This window comes from Vipera ursinii, assembly GCF_947247035.1.
Source record: "Vipera ursinii genome assembly, chromosome: 2".
Lineage (NCBI taxonomy): Eukaryota > Metazoa > Chordata > Lepidosauria > Squamata > Viperidae > Vipera > Vipera ursinii.
In genome coordinates, this window is record NC_139513.1 from 59,932,140 (window position 1) to 59,954,632 (window position 22,493).

The 22,493-nt window shown below is 41.5% G+C and overlaps 1 protein-coding gene across 2 annotated transcripts in view; it reads right to left on the reverse strand.

Annotated features, from left to right (window-relative positions):
- NINJ1 (ninjurin 1) overlaps positions 1 to 5,317 on the reverse strand; it is a 37,158-nt gene extending 31,841 nt beyond the window's left edge. For both annotated transcript variants that reach the window (XM_083352231.1, XM_083352232.1), the window contains exon 1: positions 5,030 to 5,317. In XM_083352231.1, coding sequence (XP_083208357.1) covers positions 5,030 to 5,116 — 87 coding nt within the window. In that variant the 5' untranslated portion in view covers positions 5,117 to 5,317. The remainder of the gene's footprint in view (positions 1 to 5,029) is intronic.
- Between the last annotated feature and the right edge of the window lie 17,176 nt (positions 5,318 to 22,493).

Genomic DNA, 22,493 nt, shown 5'->3' on the forward strand with positions numbered 1-22,493 from the left:
GAAGAATCCATCTCACTGAGACTGTTTCCAGCTGTTAAAGCTATTACAGTGGAGATACTCTTTGGATAGGATTATCAGCTGTCTGAACAGGCAAAGGAAAACATCAACAATTGGAAAGGAGAATAAATGGGGAGAGAAAAGAGCACACACTAACTATTTAACTTTCATAATATTAAATTATAGTGAAAAACTGAAAAAATTTACTTAGGCCTACATATATATGAATTTACATTCTCCAACATTAGAAAGGCTGGCTTTTCAATCATAGGAATCTACCAGACCAGGTAAGAGGCAAAAGCTTTCAGTTTGTAACTGCTTAAGATCCTGTCACCTTCAGGCAGCGGGACAAGCAGGCTGGCTCCTACTAATGAACTGATTAAGGTCACGTATCAGAGCTTGTTAACTTTCCTGAAGAAAACCTACTCAGACAGCTGGACAACATTTGATTTTAAGACTAAGCCTGCCAGACAAAGGACATGAGAACCAGAAGGAGGACATGTCCTCCTTTTACTAGAAGGCTGGTAATCCCCAGTCCCAAGTTTGGCCTTCGCAGCTTCCTGAAATAAAACATAAAGCTGCAAAATAGACCAGCCCAAAGGCATTTAAACTGAATGCATGTAGTATGAGAATTGGACTATTTATAAATTTGGAATTTGAATTCAATGGGAGCCCTTGTTAGACAATGTGCTCTTTGGCATATTTACATATATTGCTTAATTAACTGGCAACACAGCTGGACCCTCTTCAAAAACAGAAAAAAATATACCTAGGTGCAAGGTTTTTTCTTATTAAAGAATACTGATACATCAGTCTTAATGGAACTAATTTAACTAGTTTGACAATAGATCAGATGAGAGGGAGACCGTTTTCCCTTTTCTGTCTTTGCCATTTGTTCATGCGATCAAAAGAACTCCCAAGGCAAGGAGATGATGCAACATATAAGCAATTCAGTTTTAAAAAGAGAAGCCACCTTGTTGGAATGGTAATTCAAAAATGTTGTTTCAGATATTAGGAGACCTCAGTTCCAATCATTAAATTCTCTTGGGAGACATTACAAAAATTCTGTAGAATCTTGTTGTGGCTTGCCAATTATCACAATATCACTTCTGCCTGAACATGAAACAGCTGGGTAAGTGGAGAAAGTAAACAAGAGTCTGATTCATAGGATTAATAATGCTATGACATGTGCATTTTCTAATTTCTCTTCTGGCTGGCATAATTCACTGAGAATCAAAATCACCCAATTAAGAAGCAGCCAGTTATTTAAAAAAGCAGTACATAAACAAACTTTTTACAGATGTCACAGTTCTGTCAAATGCTCAGACACATCTGGCACATCCTATCTGTTGACAACCTCTGAGAAATTATTTCCTATTCAATACCAAAGGGGCAATAAATTTAACCTGTGAGGATGTAGATAAGGTGTTTGGAGAAATATAACCTATAACATCTCAGCTTGAGCTTGATATTTTGTGAGTGACACAAGCTAAATGGAGTGAATGATTGAATCTAAGAAATAAGTAATATTTTTTCTGAAATTGGAATTTGCTTCAGAGATGATGGACACGAAGACCCTTTTGTAGAATTCTTGTAACTATGATCCAATCCAAATATCTTTTTTTTCTTGCAAGATAACATCCATTTGGTTTCAGATATACCTGAATTATAGTCTTGTTGTGAAACTATTTAAATTCTGACATGCTATAAGACAAACATGTATTTTCAATGTCTCTACAATATTCAATACGACTGATATTTTAGTAAAGTCTTATCATGTCAAACTTGACTCTTGATGATTTCATGAGCATGTCAACTTACAGGTAGTCCTCAACTTATGATTACAATTGGTACCAGAATTTCTGCTGCAAGCAAGGTGATTGTTATGTGCGTTATGTCTGATTTTTTTACCTTTTTTGCCACAGTTGTTAAGCAAATCACTGCAATTGTTAAACAAATGAGGGGATCATTAAGGAAATCTGGCTTTCTCCATTGACTTTGCTTGTCAAAAACCAGCTGGGAAGATAGCAAATGTTGGTCACATAACTGGAGGATGCTGCAACTGTTATAAGTACATGCCTGTTGCCAAGCACCCCTGAATTTTGATCATGTGACCGTGGCGATGCTACAATGGTTATAAATGTAAGAATTGGTGGTAAGTCATTTTTTTCAGTGCCATTTTAATTTCAAATGGTCACTAAGTAAATCGTAAATAAAGAGAAACCATCTTTAATGACCCCCATGTTCGCTTAATGACCAATACTGGCTCCATTATTGTTGTAAATTGAGGGCTACCTCTGCTTCCAGATTACGTCCATTTGAAAATGGAAATTATTTAATGTGCAAATATGAGGCATGGATCTAAACTGAAATAAACAAACTTCTCGATGAAGAACGAAGATAGCATGGAAACCACAGAAATTAAAGCTTAAAACTTATAAGATAATCAAATCTCACAAGATTTCAGCATGCTCATTCCAAGATCCCATGGCCTTTTGGCTTTCTCCATGCATATCACATTAGATTTCAAGCAAGTATACTAAGATCACGTGAGATTTAGGCTTTTTAAAAAATTTAATATCTCTCTCTCTCTCTCTCTCTCTCTCTCTCTCTCTCTCTCTCTCTCTCTCTCTGTGTGTGTGTGTGTGTGTGTGTGTGTGTGTGTGTGTGTGAGAGAGAGAGAGAGAGAGAGAGAGAGAGAGAGAGATGGATTGTAAATTGGGGTGTTGTGGATAACATGGCACCCACAGCCTCCACCTTGCAAATCCCAGTAATCAAGAGAGAACCAGTTGAGAATTAGAGATTGTCATCAGTCAGTAATTTCCCTCCTCATTTAAAAGCAAAAAAGTCAGAAGGAATATGGTAGCACCTTTTTCAGCTAATGCATTTTATTAAAATTAGTTAATGGGAAAAAGTAGTATACTAGACTTGTCTTGATGTTTTACCACAATGTTTCCCCACCAGCACCACACAGCTGTCCTCTTAAAGTACAATGTCTATGAAGCACCCAGAGCTAATGGCAAATAATTTCTGATCTCCCCTTAATAAGGGATTCATGTTATTTCTGAAAAAAAAGAAAAATCTATCTGGAAACATGCCTTCTGAAGGCCATCCTTTTAATGGAGTAATATAGTAATGATTTAGAATCCAGAAAAGGCCCTGCTAGAATTTATTATACCCAAACACCACAACCATACAGGAGGGATGGTGGGAATTATCTCAAAACTCGAGGGAAACTGTTGCCAGTTTCTCTGTAGTAACTGGATGTCATTCTGTACCTACTCAGAGACATTGCCACATGTGTGGAAATTAATTCACCAGCCCATATACATTCTTGATGTTTCTGAAAGAATTACGCTGAGAAGTGCACATCTTCTTCCCAGAGACCTTTCCTATTGAAACTTGGATGGAATTCCTTTCCATCTCCAAACTGGAAAGCAAATGAGAGAAAAACCTGTCTTGGTGGCAAGTTTAAAGGATTTCACTCACACTAAGTTTGTATCTTTGTCTCCCTAATTTCCTTTTGCTGTACTGATGTGATAAGACATAGAAAGTTGATATTGTTCCCAGAGACTGACTAGCTAGGGGAATTTTTATAGACGTGATACGTAGTGCTGTTATTTCTCCCACCCATTTTCACAGATGACAGGATGGAGCCAGGGTAATTCCCAGCATAAAGGATATCCACTTCAATTCAACCATGTGATTTCTATGAAACTGCTGAAGGAGTTCTAAAGCAGTTTCACAGAAGGCAGATAAACTCTCTTTTTTATGATCCTGTGTAATCCCTTAATTTGGGAGGCAGATGATTTTGTTAAAGTTGAAAAAACACAGAAGCATGAGTGATTGTGGCCCTTTCTTGCATAACAAATTCCTGTGTAATGAAAAATACTTTGCCTGAAGTCAGTCAAGGTATACATAAAATTATTTGCTTCCAAAATAAAGCAAATGAAAACAAAATTATCTACATTTTAGGACACATTTATACACCTCAGAACAAAATTCTGTTGACAGTGTAGTCACTTTTTCTCAAATTGCAGAATGGGAGGAGGAAGATTTATCATTTCTTTGTCAAATATATATATATATATATCCAGTTCACAACATGTGATTCTAGGCAGCACAAAGCCTGAAAACAAATAAAAAACAAAAATAAACAAAACCATGGGAGAGCGCATTTGAAGTCTTACATGCATTACAGTCATTTCACCGGCTCCCCATTTCCATGAGATCCCCAAGCCTTCTGACAGAATCCAGTTTCAAGAGATTCCTGGAAAAATCACTTGGGGCCAATCAGATTCCAGCTAGTACACAGCCTTACTTAGTCCATTTTCTCCCTAGCCTGCGGCTGTGTATTTGTTATGCTCCAATCGCGTTCCTTCTCCCTCGCATGCCATATAGCGTCATCCGTCCACTTGTTTGTCTCTTCCAGTAAATTGGTGAGAAGTCTTCCCAAATCTGCTGTCTCCCATCGCTTTTTTTTTTAATCCCCCTCTCCCTTTCCACCACACTGCCCAGTGGCATCAGTGCTAGGGAAAACAAGCAGCCTCTCGCCCTCGCTGTCTAGATCAGGGGTAGGCAACCTCGGCTCTTTTATGACTCATGGACTTCAACTCCCAGAATTCCTGAGCCAGCATAGCTGGCTCAGGAATTCTGGGAGTTGAAGTCCATGAGTCATAAAAGAGCCGAGGTTGCCTACCCCTGGTCTAGATTGAAGATCCAACTTCGCCTTTGGAGGAATTCCAAAGCGAGACGCGATTTACGGGAAATCTCCGCGCCGGGAAGAAGCGGGCAAAACGGCCCCTCGTCCCTTCGGAAGCGTTCCCGCCAACTGGAGATCTCTGCCCAAGATTGTCTCTGCCAGGGAAACCAGGCCCTTGGGATACACAGGTCTCCGCGCCGCCGGCTGACGAGTCCCATGCCCCCGGGGACGCCTTAGCCCAGCTTCCAGCCCAGAAGCAGCGGCCGGTCGGGGCAGTTGTTCTCCTCTTGGCCTGCCCGCCGAGAGAGAAAGAGAGAAAGCGCCTCTTACCTCGTCTGGAGGCGTCGCGTCGGCGTTGCCGTTCCCCATTGGCGTGGTCAGCCCGTTCATCTCGTGGCTATCGGGGGTCGGGTCCATGGTGGCTGCGGTGGCTGCTGTGACCGGGGTGCAAAATGAGACAGGAGGAGGCGCGCAGGGGAGCGGAGACGCGTGTTAGGAGGTCTTGTGCTTTAGCGGTTACGCGGTTCTCGGGGGCCGCCCTCGACCTCGCTTGGGAAAGAAAGAGAGGAAGGGAAGAGAGAAGGGCGAGCGCTGGGTTTCCCCTCTGGACTCGGCCGCGCCAAGAGGCCGAGGGAAGCGCTCGGCGCGGCGGCGGATACTGAGGCGTTGCTGTGCCCAGCTTGCTTGAGGAATTTGTCCGGACGAGTGACCTCTGGCGGGGAGAGATTGTGGCGGGTGCACTCCCCCTCTGTTCCTCGCAAGGAAAGTGGGAATTGGGCCACGTCAAGAGTTCCAACACTCCTTGCCAACCAAGTGATGCCTTGAGCCCTATGGGAAATACAGCAGACGGAGACTGCCTTCCTTTGCTGCTCTCCCAATCTCTATTTTTACATCTTTCAGTAAGCTCTGGGGTTTTTCTCTTCCTACTGTCCTCAAGGGACCAGAGTAAATATTGTGCATCGTTAGGATTTTTTTTCTTTAATTTTTCTTTCCCTAGGGCTGAGGGGCACTAAATGCACAAGATGGGAATTTACGAATTAACCTGTAGCCTTCTGGATGGCGAAATTGGGCATGTCGACTCAGCTATTGCATTCTGCTTCTTCTCATCTATTGGTACCTTTTTGGGTGCCAAGGTATAATTTTTACAGTAACTTTTATTGCAGAATTACTGTGGGAGGTGGTGGGGAATCAGAGAATTTATTTATTTCATTTGTCAAATTCCTACACAGTCCATCAGTGACTCTGGGAATCGATTCATACTTTTTTCTGCCTTTTGGTCACTCAAAATTGCATTCACTCTCATTTTTTTAACTAGAGCTCTTCAGTCATGTATGATAGGAAAGAAAAAAAAATCTAGAGCTGATGGCATAGAAAACCATCTTGTTTTGCTCCCTTCTTTCTGCTCTTTGTGTAGAAACAAATTAGTCAAGAAAAATGAGAGTAACAATGTCTGAGAACTGGTTTCTCTTGGATCTTCCACAATGCTCCTGATCATGTTTGTTGTGTGGCCAACCCTTGTAATGCACCCCACACCTGCCTGCTTCACTCCTATGAAGGTGTGATTTATTCTCGCATAATAAAATAATAATATACTCTCCGTATTGCAATGTTTGTTGTTGTTGTTAGTTGCGAAGTCGTGTCCGACCCATCGCGACCCTATGGACAACATTCCTCCAGGCCTTCCTGTCCTCTACCATCTTCTGGAGTCCATTTAAGCTCACACCTACTGCTTCAGTGACTCCATCCAGCCACCTCATTCTCTGTTGTCCCCTTCTTTTATTGCCCTCAATCTTTCCCAGCATTAGGCTCTTCTCCAGTGAGTCCTTCCTTCTCATTAGATGGCCAAAGTATTTGAGTTTGAGCTTCAGGATCTGGCCTTCTAAAGAGCAGTCAGGGTTGATCTCCTCTAGGACTGACCGGTTTGATCGCCTTGCAGTCCAAGGGACTCGCAGGAGTCTTCTCCAGCACCATAGTTCAAAGGCTTCAATTCTTTGGCGCTCAGCCTTTCTTATGGTCCAGCTTTCTCTGCCATACATTGCAACTGGGAAGACCATAGCCTTGACTATACACACTTTTGTTGACAGGGTGATGTCTCTGCTTTTTAGTGTGCTGTCTAGATTTGCCATGGCTTTCCTCCCCAGGAGCAAGCGTCTTTTAATTTGTTGGCTACAGTCTCCATCTGCAGTGATCATTTTTTCACGAGAGATAACCCTCAGAGTTAACAAGAGGTTCCTTTGAACTTCTACCTGCACATTTTAAGTCTACTTACTTGAATTTCAGAAAAACTTATGTTAGTCGCTGGGATCCAATTTCTCCATGCAATGAGAAAAACACTTTCTTTCACTATTGCTTAGATTTTTAGGCTTCATTATTGGCACTTTTAACATGGCAGTCTTAGCCTCTTGTTTAAATTTAAGAGTGCATGTTTTTCTCTTAGTGAAGGCCACTTGTTTGGCATGTGAGACCTTGCTTTCTCAGCAACTACTGTACACAATAGAGAGTGTATTCTGAAAGTCCTTCAATATACTTGCAAATTTTAAAGAAGATACAAACCCAGCTGGGAAACTAATGTAACCCATAAATTTGCCACTTGTGGAATGTTATCTAGAATCAACGTTTTCTATTATTCAGGTCTCAGGTGTAATCAGTGTCTTTTATTGTTTGATCACTTGCTTTCTGACGTATCATCTATACCAAATGTGTGCATAATTTGAGGGGTCCTTGGTATGTATCATTTGTTTTTGTTCTCTATAAAAAGACTTGATCATCCTTAATAAATGCTTTTTGATTTGGCTGAATTACTTGATGGTTCATAGTTTCAGGTATGCAAAGAAGCCTCTTTGCAAGGGTAAAAGTCTCTCACAAATTCAGGAATCAAGTTTTTACTAGCTCCACACCAAACTTGGGTGCCTGAGTTTGAAGGCAACACTGCCAGATGAATTCAGAAGGGTTTATAACATAAAGAGAAAAGTTTAAAATGCTGCAAAATGCCCACTTATTCTTTGATACTAAGTTTTGCCCCTGTCCCCTTTTATCTAAATATTAATACTGCAATGCATTCCAGAATACAAAGCAACTTCAGGCTAGTATAATATAACATTGCAATCCTTTGCTTGCTTGAGAAATAGAGGTTTCTGGGGGCAGGCCATGAAAGAATTACAATCTACCCCATCATCCTTGCCCTTCCTTTTTTTTCTAAATGTCTAAACAGAGGTCTAAATATTTATAAACACTGTAAATCAGTTGGAGTATAAAGGAGGAAAATAGAAATTAAATATTTACTTACTCTTTCCAAGCAGTATCTTTTTCATTTTTCATTTTTCCTGTTTTGTTTTTTCTCTTTTAACATTTATAAATAACAAATAATGCAGAAGAGAGTTTAGTATTAAGTATTAAGCTCAAAGTTAGAAACCTTTCTCATATTATAAAATAATTCAATGCATTTTGTAAAAGTTTATTAATGGCATACTTAGTGTTAATTGTACAATTTAAGCATCCTTATGTTCATTACATTTTAGAAATCATATTTAACATTCAAATACATGTTTTTCTTATCTTTAAAGATTTAATCAATTTGTATCATTGCAGTGCTCACAATTTCTAGCTCAACCATCATTTATTGCAGGGGTGTCAAACTGCCGGCCTGTGGGCTGGATGCATCATGCGGAAGCCATGCCCACCCCATTGCCGGTAATGGCAAAATTGTCCCAATATTTGGCACAACGTCACATGACGTCACAAGTTTGACATGTCTGATTTACTGGGTCAGTATAAGATATGACCTCACCTTAAAAGATTTTCATGATTTAAGGTTTAAATTAGGAATATACAATTCTATCCAATAGAAAACATATTCACCTCTTTTCATTTTTAGTAAGTATAATTCTTTGGTTTTTTAATCTGTTTTCTTGTAATGGTATATAAGAGTAGTTGTATTTGTGTGATAATGTTTTTTCCCCCAAACAATTAGCTGGATCAATAAAATATAGTAAAAGTGCTATTGAGATAATTAGAGCAATTGTAATGAGCTAGGAACTAAACATTTTTCAAGAACTATTGTTCGGTTTGTTCAAGCTGAGAGCACAATTATTACAAAATAACATTTTCAGTCATGTTGTTGCAGACACTGATTTCCATACTGTTGTTTTGTGATCCATGCAGGCTTATGGTATTAGCTGGTGACCATATTAGTCTTAAATTAAATGTGGTATAATTGTTCTTCATAAAACAGTTGGTAAATTGACCCTATGCTGAATAGCTTGAATCCAGCTTTGATTTTCTAAAAAAGCCTCTTCCATGGAAACCTATTTGTACAAAGGCAGAATTAGTAAAGAAGGAGAAGGAGGGGGAGGGAAAAGGAGGGGGGAGGAGGAGACTCTTCAACTATCTTTGTAAATAATCCTGAGCAAGTGCTGAAATTCAACAACTTTTTCAGAGGTAATAAATAACTAGCTTAGCTAGGCTGACTGTATTGATTTTGTTTAAAAGATCTCTGTCGATTGCTTGCTCTTGTTCCCCATCCATTTCCTCTCTCCCAATAAACTCTTTCGTTATATAGAGAGATTTATCTTCACTGGTTTAAGAAGGTAATTTCTCACTGAGAGCATTGCTATGTGCAATGCTGCTCAGTTCCACAACCACCCTGTTTCAGTACTGGCACAAGCTTGATCTCTATTTTGGGGCTTTGAATAGAAAACTCCAAAGCAACTTTGATACATTTTTTTCCCTTTGCTAAAAAGACAAGTCCTGGCTATAAGGGCTAAAAAATGTTTCAGTTGGACAGGCAAGGTGTGATAGAATATTCAGTGTGACTTGTGGCATTCTGTCATAAGTATCTTGTACCAGAGAACCATAAAAATAGCCTGGTACAAAGGTTTTAATTTCTCCCCAAACCCAATTTTAACACGTGAACTTTGATTTCCTTAATTAAACAGTGTTTAACACAGAATGCTAATAGAATCCTGTGGCAAAAAAGTTAATATCCTATTTAGGACTGTCAGTCAGTTAATTGGCTATGGCCTGTTTTGGTTCTTGATATTCAAGAACTTTATTATTTTATAAATGCATAATGTAGTCTGGAGAGATACTAATCCACATAGCTTAAGATGCAGAGGAGGAAAGTCAGAAAGGGGAGTTAAGAACAGTTGAAATTCCACATCCATATCTTTTTCTATAATAATTTTATTAAGAATTACAATTCCAACAGCAAAAGCAAATACAAACTAAAGAAAAAAGACAGAAAAGTTAAAAAACCCTCACTTGATGCTATCAACCTTATTGCTCTAATAACTGAACAATAGTTAAAAACAATTTCTGAAAGTGTTTAGAAAAGGAAGTATGTAATGTCCTTTCAAAAGCACCAAGTACAGTTTGAACAAGATGGCTATTCCCTCATCTCCCAGGATTGAAACCTGCCAGAGACCTGGAGTGCTTGTGGGCAATCTTAAATCTTCTCTTTGTCCAGAGGGGAATCAAAGACCAATAAAGGAGAATCAAAGGAATAAAAAAAACCTGTGTATTTGCTGGTCTTCATTCCATTAGAGTCATTAGCTTGGCTTTTTGTGGATCTATCTTCCATCTGCCATTTCTTCCTTAGGAAGCTTTGAAATTCTACAAATGTATCCTGATGTTAAGGACAGCTTAAATAATTTGCATAACATATAACAAAAATTCAGATTGTGGTTAATGTCTCTTTTCCCTATATTTTTCATATCTTTGAAACAAATACTTGCTGAAAGTTTGTGCTGTAATAACCAAAATTGCATTATTTACTTGAAATCCTTGCCTTGCCTTGCCTTGTCTTAATCACTCACCAAACTGTCTCTCTATTTACTTGAAAATAAATAATATTTAATTTAAATGGAGCTTTTTTTTCTGACTAACATCTATAGGATTATACTGTACTAGTTTTTACCATTTTAACATGCAAAAAGGAGTTGAACAGTTTCCACAAAGATTTGGAGCCTGCTTTGTTAAAGCTGCTTATACAAGTTGCTTTTTTCTGAAGATACTTTTCAGTTGAGGACATTACACAATCCACAGATGCAGAAACAAAGATACAATGAATGCAGAGCTTGCATTTTAAAAAATCTTTATGTTTTGCTTCCTTTTGTAACCACTCAATAATCATGTCTGTGGAGATCCTCAGTCATCCAGGTCATGGTGCTTTTCCAAAAGGCAACTGAACTTGTGTTTTTTCCCCCTTTGCAGACATTACACTTCTTATTCAAGAAGCTTCTTCAGTTCTGGCAAAGGAAAAACAATGTCCAGTTGCCTTTTGAAAAAGCACCTTTGGGACACTCAATCATCACTGAAGCAATACAAGGCTGTCCTTTATTGCTATATTACATATATTTATTTATTATTTATTTATTACATATATGTATAAATCAGATTTTGTATTGTGATAACTGAATGACTAGAGCAGAGATTTTCAAACTTTACTTGTGATGAGTAAGGACGTCCAGAAGATGATTTACCTCAGCCTCTCACATTGATTGGTCGTTGTTAGCTGCGAAGTCGTGTCCAACTCATCGTGACCCTATGGACAACGTTCCTCCAGGCCTTCCTTTCCTCTACCATCTTCTGGAGTCCATTCATTGGTCAGAGGCTGCTAAATTATTTTGTGACCCTACCAGCAATAAAGACTGCCTCAGAAATTCAAGTGGTTCTTGTTCCCAAGTTTGGCAAACCTGCAGGGCTTGACTTCTGCTCACTGCAAATCAGTTGGCCAAACCAAAGCCACTCATGGCCTCAATGGCCATCTCCCACCTTTGGGAATGGTCAGCTGGCCAGACCCTGCTTCAGTCTCTACTGAAATGGTAAATAAATCCTTACATTGTGTAAAGGTAAAGGTAAAGGTTCCCCCGCACATGCGTGCTAGTCGTTTCCAACTCTAGGGGCCGGTGCTCATCTCCGTTTCAAAGCCAAAGAGCCAGCGCTTGTCCGAGGACGTCTCCGTGGTCATGTGGCCGGCATGACTAGACACCAAAGGCGCATGGAACGCTGTTACCTTCCCACCGTGGTGGTCCCTATTTTTCTACTTGCATTTTTACGTGCTTTTGAACTGCTAGGTTGGCAGAAGCTGGGATGAGTAACAGGCGCTCACTCTGTTACGCGGCACTCGGGATTTGACCCGCCAAACTGCCGACCTTCTGATCGACAAGCTCAAAGGTAAATGGCAAAGATTTCCTCTGCTCAGACATGTCCAACTCCAGGGGGCGCTGCTCATACCGTTTTCTTAGCCAAGGGAGCCAGCATTGTGCAAAGATGCTTCCATGGTCATGTGGCCAGCATGATTTATATGTGAGGCTCATGGAATGCTGTTACTTTCCTACATAGCTTAATAGGACTTCCCAATATTTTCCAATGTTATTCTTTTAGCAGTCCATGAGAAATACTGCTGTACAAGCAGCTCTAATGGGCTTGTGGGAAAATGCCTTTAGCTATTTGATGGAGTTATTATGCTGGGCCTCCACCTGGACTTATTCTGTATATGTATAAATCAGGTACTGTAATTCTTTTCCATGAATGAATGATTTTATGAATGAATGAATCTTATTATATTTTCTGGCCAAATACCAGAACAACAACAATTAAAATAAATAAAATTAACCTGATGTAGTCTGTTGCTTTTGAGCTTTTGTGAAATTGAACTGAAATTGTTTAATTAAATCAGAACACGCAGCTGCAAGACAGTAATAACTTAAATCAGGGGTCCCCAACCTGTGGGCCATGGCCCAGTAGTGGGCCAAGGCCTGCTGGCCACTGAGCTATGGGACAGGCTGGCCAGTGCATGCACGTGTGTGCACACCCCTCCACCTACGCTGGTGCCATGGCCACGGGGTGCAAAAACAGGACACCGCACCTTGGGGTGCAAAAATGGGCACCACCACATGCGGAAATGGAGCACTGTGTCACACAAGAATGGTACAGTGCTAGCAAGTGTCACACAAGTGCTAGACCCACCCCGTTTGCATCACGGGTGTGCTCGCGGCCCCATGCACATGCGTGCATATGTGTGCACCTGTAAAATGCTTCCCCCTCCCTTTCCCTCTGGTCCGCCAACTGAGAAAGGTTGGTGAAGTCTGACTTAAATCATCTCTTCTTGGGAATCTTAAAAATAGGAGTTTTATAGGTTCCTTTCTTATATTCCTATGAAGAATACAGTACAAAAGAACTCATGACATGAGTTTTAAAACAAAATCTGTATCATAACTGAGAAGTGAACAGATCTGCTAAGCCTGAAACAGTAGTTTCTGGTGCTTAATATTGTACATATGTTGGGAAAGGGCTTTCGCACTTTTCATCTAAATCAAGTGTAATACAATATAGGTTTTTAATTCATCTTTTAATTAGCAAAGTGGGAAAATGGCTCCCTTGAAGTTCTAACAACTTGAAGCTCAAAGCTGATCCTGGGAAGATGTGGGGCTTCAGCTATCATAGTTAGGTGCATTCAAGTTGCATATGATTGATGACTATTTCAACTTAGTGGCAGTAATGTGTAACTCTTCTAAAGTTCTCATGCTGGCTAGGAAAAGTAGTTTGTCTAATTCACGTGGAGGGTACTAGTTGGGAAGATTTGCTTCTAGTATCCTGGTAAAAAACATAGCTATTTGTAGAGGACTCCAGTCAGGGAATGAAAGTTACCTTATCTCCTTCGTTGCTGCTCCCTTTTGAAATTGGATATTAATAATAGAGAGGTGACAAAAGCCTTTTAGATATCCTTCCTTGGCTCTGAAGATAAAATTGGTGGTTCTTTGGAGACCAAAAGCCTAATTCATCTATTCAAATGAACTCTGGGACCCGTAACATTTCATACAGCTGGCACTTTCAGAGCATCTTGGAATTTCAATAAGCTTGATTATCTGGGTGCTTCTCTTAACTTCCTGTGGTCATATGCTTTATCCTCTCCAATTATTTTAGCTTGGCATAGGAAAGCAAGAATTTTAAACTCACGTAAAAAACACTTGTTTTTCTTCCTGCTGATGGGAACCCAGCATGATATGACACCATGGGCTGCATTTAGGCACTGATATCCAGGATACGAGGGACAGGCTGCTGGGACTTGTCAAACCTCCTGATAATTTTTCTTGCTCCTGATTCATGTGGGAATGAACAGAAAAGTTAGAAGAGACTGTGATTGGATTTTCAGATGCTATGAAAACCATGGGAAAATAAAGGAAATGGGAAGACAAGTTGTGTTTTCTTAAGTCTTCCTGGTGAGGGTGGTGTTTTAAGAAGAATAAATAGGTAAGTAAATTACATAGATGATCCTACTAAGAAAGCTTGGGTTCTTTGATCATGGATCCTACTGAAGGACTCCTGGGAAGAGATAGGATGAAAAGTACCTCATGAATCTTGGAGATATAGTCCTTCAAACTTGGCCCTTTTATGACTTGTGGGCTTCAACTCCCAGAATTCTTCAGCCAGGCTGAGGAATTCTGGCAGTTGAAGTCCACAAGTCATAAAAGGGCCAAATTTGAAGACCCCTGTATCTAGTCCAACCCCTTGCTCAAGCAGCAAATCTTATACCATTTCAGACACATAGTTGTCCAATTGGTGGGTTTTTTTTAAAATCACCAGTGTTGGAGCACCCACAATGGAGGCCATTCCACTGATTAATTTTTCTAACTATCAGGAAATTTCTCCTTACAGCATCGGCTGGCAGGTCAAGATACAGAAGTACCATATAGGACTCTCCCTAAGCTGCTTCTGCCTTGTTCCATCCATTATGTTCCACTTGCCTGATTTTGTCTCTTGAGCTGATAGGCCTACATTGGTGGAATGACTGCAGCAACTTCACTGGTATTTTCCCTTCTGCTGATTAAGAGACCACTTGTCATACCCTATAACACAGGGGGCCCTTTTATGACTTGTGGACTTCAACTCCCAGAATTCCTCAGCCAGCCTGCCTGCCTGGCTGAGGAATTCTGGGAGTTGAAGTCCACAAGTCATAAAAGGGCCAAGTTTGAAGACCCCTGCTATAACCCCTCAGCAGCAATTCTTGATGGCAGCATCAGATCCTTTTTCAGCATAGTGTTAATTCCACTGCAATTTAGTGTTATTAAATATGGCATTTTGTTAGAGATTGCTCTCTAATTATACACAATATTTTCCTCTTGTCCTGTAGTTTTTCTTAATAATTGCCTGTCTGAAGCAGAAGCCTTTGGAATGTGAAAACTTTCTCATTACTTCAGGATTGTACTCTGAGCTGTAAAAATCCAGATGCCCACTGGAGGGCAGCAAAGCGTTAGTGATTATCCAGACTTTTGCTACTTGGATAAGATATGGCTACATTTCATTTGCATTTGATAATTACAGTATAGCAGTTCTCCCTCCAGGTAGATTCAGTATTAATCTGGTGTTTCATGGGAGAGCCTGCATAATTTATGAACTGCCTACCTGTAGAGTGTGCACATTTCTCGTTCTAATTCAATATACAACACATATTACTTTTAAATAGTACAGTACTCTTTTCTAAAAGTTTTTTTCTTTTGTTGCTTTAATAAAGAACACAGCGCCCTCTAGCAGTCACAATATGCAATTAAAATAATAGGTGGAGATACAGTAGACTCTGGTAGAGGACAGGAAGGCCTGGAGGAACATTGTCCATAGGGTCGCACTGAGTCGGACACAACTTCACAGCTAACAACAACACAGTAGACTCATTAAATTAGATTAATAAACAGGGCTGTCATAACTTGATTAGGGTTTTCTGGATCACTTGGTTGACGTTTAGTGGTTATCTGAATGTTTGTAATATAGCTATAATAGCTCTTGAACAATTGAATATATCATGAGACTTCCTTCCAGCTTTGGGTGAGTGCAAGGAGAGGCCAATGCTACAGCATTGCTCCTGACCAGTGATAGCCAGATCATCTTTCAGCCTGTTTATTTGCTTCACACACACCCCCAAATATTGCTGTTTTGTTCCACTAAGACATTCAGAGCATTTTCACTGATTATGAGTGATGTTTATGCAATTGTTTATGCTGCGGACGGCAGCTTTTCCTGCTTGTATATAATGCTGTAAAGATTAAAATTCCCTTGAGTTGAACTTAACTACAAGGAACATCATGGTCATATCCATGTAGCTTATTTGGCAAGACTATGAAAATTGGCCACTGCCTTCTTCTTCTATTCCCCCCCCCCTCAGTTTTCCTGCACAGAATATGTAACACCTCCCCCCCCTTTTTCTGGCTATTCTGTGATTTAACTCTTCCAATCAGCCATCTATTACCAAACGCCATTAGAACATGTCTTCTAAATTATCTAGGTGCCTTGTCTCGCCAATTCAACTCTCAGTTCATCAGCAAGTCCTTCTCGAAATTGGTCAGTCAGAGCCAAATCAGATACTCTTATGATGACCTTGAGGGAACTTCTCAATCAGCTGTTGCTCTCCTAGTTAGATCCTTGAAGGATGTTTTAAATCTTTGCTTGAAATTCTGGAAATCGTCCAGTACTTAGTCATTGCTTTCAGTGCAGCCCACTTGGCTGCCACTTCTTTCAGTAAACTTAGCACGAAAGTCACCTTGGTGCAATATGTAAGAAATGCCACTGGTTGATTCTCCATAAACAAATGCCACTAAGTTGTAATAGCCAGAAATTTCCTTTCTTCAGACTTTTCTGGCAGAGTCCCATGAGAGTGTAGAAATGCCAGCTGAATTGCTGGATGCTTTACCACTGCTGACTGAATACAGTGTTGGCTCCATCCTGGCATTCTGCTGATTAGTTAATTGTAAATCCACTTGGTGGTGGTATTTCATAGTACTCCTTTTTTATTGAAAAGTTTTACAATACATTTTTTTAACAAAACAAAACCCCTCCCAACCCCCTCCCCTCTCCCCAACCCTCCCCAACACCTCCCTCCCTTCCCCCTCCCCCCTCCCCGACTTCCCAGAGCTAAATACAAGGTATAAAAATACAAACAATCTAATCTACCTTAAACAATAAGCTATTAAATCTATCACACTTTAACTCTTATAAAATAACTACAAGCAATATAAATATCACATCAATACTTATTCAAATGCTAGATGAAACTTTTTAGTCCCATATTTATTCTGAATATAATCAATCCATTTTGATTGATCCATTTGGTATTGTAATAATGCTGCAGCAAGGTATTCTGCAGACAATGCAGACCCCTGAGGGCCAGTTGCGATCTCTGATTCTCTCCCTCTCTCAATACAGAGTAGGGGGCTTTTAAGCTTGATGTCACCTCCTTGAGGTAGGCCAGGTTAAAAATCAGACCTTACAAGTTTGACCAAAATATACTTTATTGATATAAAGATTCTGATACAGAATCTTGCAAGCCTGACTGTGGGTTCACTCCTCTACACCCACTGTTATATTCCAGTGACTTTGTAATTCTTTCTAATGCTTTCTTTTTTCCTGAGCGTAACATGTCTTTTTGTTTCTTAAATTGTTTCTGCATATTTCCTTCAGGGTTGTCCTCTACACAATATAGCTTTGGATTTCCTCCCCCCCCCCCCCCGTCCCCATCCAACTAACAGGCCTCACTCTGCTTAGCTTCTAGGTCAAAGCCAGTAAGGTACACAATACTAGAACAGTGAAGGTGGCAGCCAGTTTAGAAGTACTGTAGTTCTGTTGTGTTCCCCTACATGTTTCATTTTGGTTAATAACAGGTTTGGGGAATGATTTAAGCCAGGATTGTCTGTGGCACAAATCAACCTCCATCTCCCTTCTTTTTTCCCCCCTTGCTGGCAAAAGAGAAAAAATGGTAGACGTATCTCTTCTGCCACACATGATTCTTAAACTAGAGTGGTTCTTTGATTATGTTTGATCTTTTGCCATTGGCCATCCTGCTTGGAACTAAAGGCAATCTGAATCTATCAGCATCCGGAGCGCCGCAGGCTTCCCATCCATGCGCTTAGTGCCTTCTGGGCCGTGAAATGGAAATCAGGACCAGACCATCCATTCTGCAAGAGACTACTTCCATCATTGGGCACCTGATCATTTCCATTTCTTCCTGTTTCATTATAAAAATGTGTGACTGTGTTGGTAGTCCCCTCCTTTTCCCCATCCCCCTTCCCCCCATTTTATGTCACGTATTTTAGATTGGTTAGTTTTGGGTTGCAGGTCTATCTTGGTTTATTGATGATATGTTAGCTACTCTGAGTGTCTCTTCAGACTGGAATAAGCATGCTTCAAATAAAAAATGGACAGCAGTTAGGAAATCCAGGCAGGGCATATTTGTCAGTGGCTATGAGCAATGACCAAGAATTCCACCATTTCTTTTCTTACAGCAGACAACCAGATGACCACAGCCCCATCTCATCTTCGCTCCTTGGTAGCTGGACCACAAGGATATCTTCCCCTGGTAATTCTGTCCAGACAAGATTCCAGAGAATTCGCCTTTCCAAAAAAACCTTGTAATGTCCATTGTCCACAAGCATTCCCAAAGTAAGCACAACCATTTGGCTAATTAATATTTAAAACAATTATTGATTTAGGACACTGTTTTTGGCCCTTAATCGATATTCCTAATATATCAGTGGTGTCTGATGAGTACCACTAGCTTTTCAGAAGATCAGATTCTCACTGAGGTGCCTTTTTAGCACAGACTGTGTTGGCAGGGAATTTTGGGAGTTGCAGACTTAAAACATGTAGTAGATTTAAAATTGTGGAAACCTGACTCAGAGACAGACCTCATCTTGTTTACGAACTACATGAGGATTGGAACTAGGATCTTGTGCAAGTAAAACAAGAAGGCAGTTTATATATGTGCACATCAAAAAGCAAAGGATAATAGAGCCAACATAAAACCAGGGTTGTAAAGAATTACCATGTTATATTGGAAAGATATAGAAAAATATTGCATTATGACAAAATTAGTACAGTGTAGGCAATAGGCGTGTTTGCCTGAGGGACAATATCACAGATGGGTTACTCTTTTCCTCAAGTTTCTTCTTTCTGCCCAGATATTCCTTGAGAACAGCTCTCATTGATAGCCTTACTGGCAAAGATAAGAGTTGGTTTGGAATTGAGCAGTGCCTAAATCGAATTAAATAAAGAATACAGAATGAAATAAATCAAATAAAGGAACCAACAGGTCTGGGACCCTGTGCTCTTCAACACTTTCATTAGGTGGCTCAGATAAAGAGGTGGAGGGATGTTTATCCAATTGCAGAAGTTGTTAAATTGGGAGGAACAGTAAATACATTAAAAGACCAAAACAAAGTGCAAAATAAATGGATAGGTTAGAGAAGTGGCTTGAACATATCATCATGATAGAAACAAATGCAAAGTTTTTCACTTAGGAAATGGAAACCAAATGTGTGAGTATTCTGCTAGGGCAGAGGTCTTCAAATTTGGCCCTTTTATGACTTGTGGACTTCAACTCCCAGAATTCCTCAGCCAGGCATGCTGACTGAGGAATTATGGGAGTTGAAGTCCACAAGTCATAAAAGGGCCAAGTTTGAAGAGCCCTGTGCCAGGGGAATTCTTGCTAGGCAATCTCCCTGACTTCTCTTAACCTCACTTTCATTCCAAGGGACGGAGACACCAAGAGGAAATCCACACCACAGGGTCTTTTTTAGAGCTGAAAACAAGGGCAATCAGAATGGAAGAGACATGAAGAGTGGAAAAAACAAAGACACAAGGTACAATCCATATTTGTTGTTAGCTGCGAAGTTGTGTCCGACTCATCGCAACCCTATGGATAATGTTTCTCCAGGCCTTCCTGTCCTCTACCATCTTCTGGAGTCCATTTAAGCTCATGCCTACTGCTTCAGTGACTCCATCCAGCCACCTCATTCTCGGTCGTCCCCTTCTTCTCTTGCCCTCAACCTTTCCCAGCATTAGGCTCTTCTCCAGTGCGTCCTTCCTTCTCATTAGATGGCCAAAGTATTTGAGTTTTAGCTTCTGGATCTGGCCTTCTAGAGCAGTCAGGGTTGATCTCCTCTAGGACTGACCGGTTTGATCGCCTTGCAGTCCAAGGGACTCGCAGGAGTCTTCTCCAGCACAAGAGTTCAAAGGCCTCAATTCTTTGGCGCTTAGCCTTTTTTATGGTCCAGCTTTCACTGCCATACATTGCAACTGGGAAGACCATAGCCTCGACTATATGCACTTTTGTTGACAGGGTGATGTCTCTGCTTTTTAGTGTGCTGTCTAGATTTGCCATGGCTTTCCTCCCCAAGAGCAAGCGTCTTTTAATTTCTTGGCTACAGTCCCCATCTGCAGTGATCTTGGAGCCCAGGAAAATAAAATCTGTCACTACCTCCATTTCTTTCCCATCTATTTGCCAGGAATTGAGAGGGCCGGATGCCATGATCTTGGTTTTCTTAATGTTAAGTTTCAACCCAAGTTTTACACTCTCCTTCTTCACCCGCAACAAGAGGCTCTTTAGTTCTTCTTCACTTTCTGCCATTAGAGTGGTATCATCTGCATATCTTAGGTTGTTGATATTTCTTCTGGCAATCTTAACTCCAACTTTTGATTCCTCTAACCCTGCCTTTGTCATGATGTGCTCTGCATATAAGTTAAATAGGCAGGGCGACAGTATACAGCCTTGCCGGACTCCTTTCCCAATTTTGAACCAATCAGTGGTTCCATGTCCAGTTCTCACTGTTGCTTCTTGGCCCACATATAGGTTTCTCAAGAGACAAATGAGATGGTCTGGTATGCCCATCTCTTTAAGAACTTGCCACAGTTTGTTATGATCCACACAATCAAAGGCTTTAGCATAGTCAATGAAGCAGAAGTAGATGTTTTTCTGGAACTCCCTAGCTTTTTCCATGATCCAACGTATGTTGGCAATTTGATCTCTAGTTCCTCTGCCTCTTCGAAATGCTGCCTGTACTTCTGGTAGTTCTCGGTCCACATACTGTTGGAGTCTAGCTTGTAGGATTTTAAGCATAACTTTACTAGCATGAGAAATGAGTGCAATGGTGCGGTAGTTTGAACATTCTTTGGCACTGCCTTTCTTTGGAATTGGAATGTAAACTGATCTTTTTCAATCCTGTGGCCACTGTTGAGTTTTCCAAATTTGCTGGCAAATTGGGTGTAGCACTTTTACTGCATCGTCTTTTAAGATTTTGAATAGCTCAGCTGGAATACTGTCACCTCCACTAGCTTTGTTGTTGCTCAGCTTTTCTAAGGCCCACTTCACTTCACATTCTAGGATGTCTGGCTCGAGGTCAGTGACCACCTCATTGTGACATTAAGCTCATTCTTGTATAGTTCTTCTGTGTAATTTTGTCACCTCTTCTTAATCTCTTCTGCCTCTGTTAGGTCCCTGCCATTTTGGTCCTTTATCATGCCCATTTTTGCATGAAATGTTTCCTTCATCTCTCCAATTTTCTTGAAAAGATCTCTGGTCCTCCCTAATTCTATTGTTTTCTTCTATTTCTTTGCACTGTTTATTTAAGAAGTGTTGTGACTCAGGGCCAGCCTGTGGGTCCGGCAGCCGGCTCAGATGTCTCGGATGACTCAGATGAGGGGGAGGAGGAGGGTGTGGAAGACGAACTGGCTGATGACGGCTTGGAGGCTTCGCAGAGCCCCCAGCCGGGGCCCTCTTCTCAGCTGCGTGAGCCCGATAGTGCGGAGGATGATGACCCACAGCTGGCCCTGTTCAAGGACGCCCGACGCAGGAGGCAGTCGAGCAGGACCAAGCAGAGAAAGGCTGTGGGACTCCTCGGGAGGAGGCACAGGGAGACCACGCCCTGAACTCTAAATAAAAGGAGTGTTTGGGGAAGGGCTGGTTGCTGAAAGCAACCCTTCCGTTTGAGGATTCAAGTTCCAGTGTTTTTGTTTCTTGTTCTGTTGTTTGAGTAATAAATCTTGGCAGACGCTTTTCAGCCTCAGACGCTCTCCAGTCTCTACTGTTTGAACAGGGGTTTGCCTTATTGCAAGGCCGGTAGCAGGCTGGTTCAGAACAGTTTGCTTTCAGCCTCCCACCCCTTACTACTACGATGGAGCAGCTACGTGCCGAGAATGCTCAGCTCACCCAGCAACTCACTTTGCTGGCAGCTCAGGTGGCTCAACTGCAAGCTCAGGTACATGCTGCACCCCCACCCAGGAGGAAATGTCAGATAGCAATGCCGGATAAATTTGCTGGCAATCCAGAACTGTTTCCTGCCTTCCTGGGACAATGCCAGCTTTTTATCAGCGTGAGAGCAGCTGATTTCCCCACTGACCGGGATAAGGTGGGATTCGTGTTAAGCCTTCTGTCGGGGGATGCAGCTCGTTGGGGCACGCCTCTGCTGGCACAACCTAGCCCTTTGTTGGATAACTTTGGGGGGTTTTGTGACCATATGCGCCTAATGTACGAGGACCCAATTAAGGCGCAGACTGCCACCCGACGCCTGAAAGCTCTGAGGGAGGGTCAGCGCCCCCTACAGGCCTATATCAGCGATTTCCGGCTGCTTAGCCAGGATTCCGCCTGGAATGAGGCTGCGCTCGTGGATGCCTTCCAGGATGGATTGTCGGAGGAGATGTTGGATGAGCTGGCCCGTGTGGACATTCCCTCAGACCTGAATGGGCTGATCCATCTTTGTCTGCGGATCGATGCCCGGCTGCAGCAGCGAAAGAGTCGCCGTGCCACCCCACAGACCCCTGCCGCCCCTGTTGAGCGTGAGCCCCCAGTCCAGAGGGAGGAGCCAATGGAGCTGGGTGCCGCCAGGTCCCGTCTATCGGTGACGGAAATGGACAGACGACGATCGGGGGGGTTGTGTTTTTACTGTGGGGACCCTGGACATTTGGCTGCTTCTTGCCCAAAGAAGCGTCAGCGGGCATCAGTGACCAAGCCTGCCCCGAGAAAGTCCCCTAC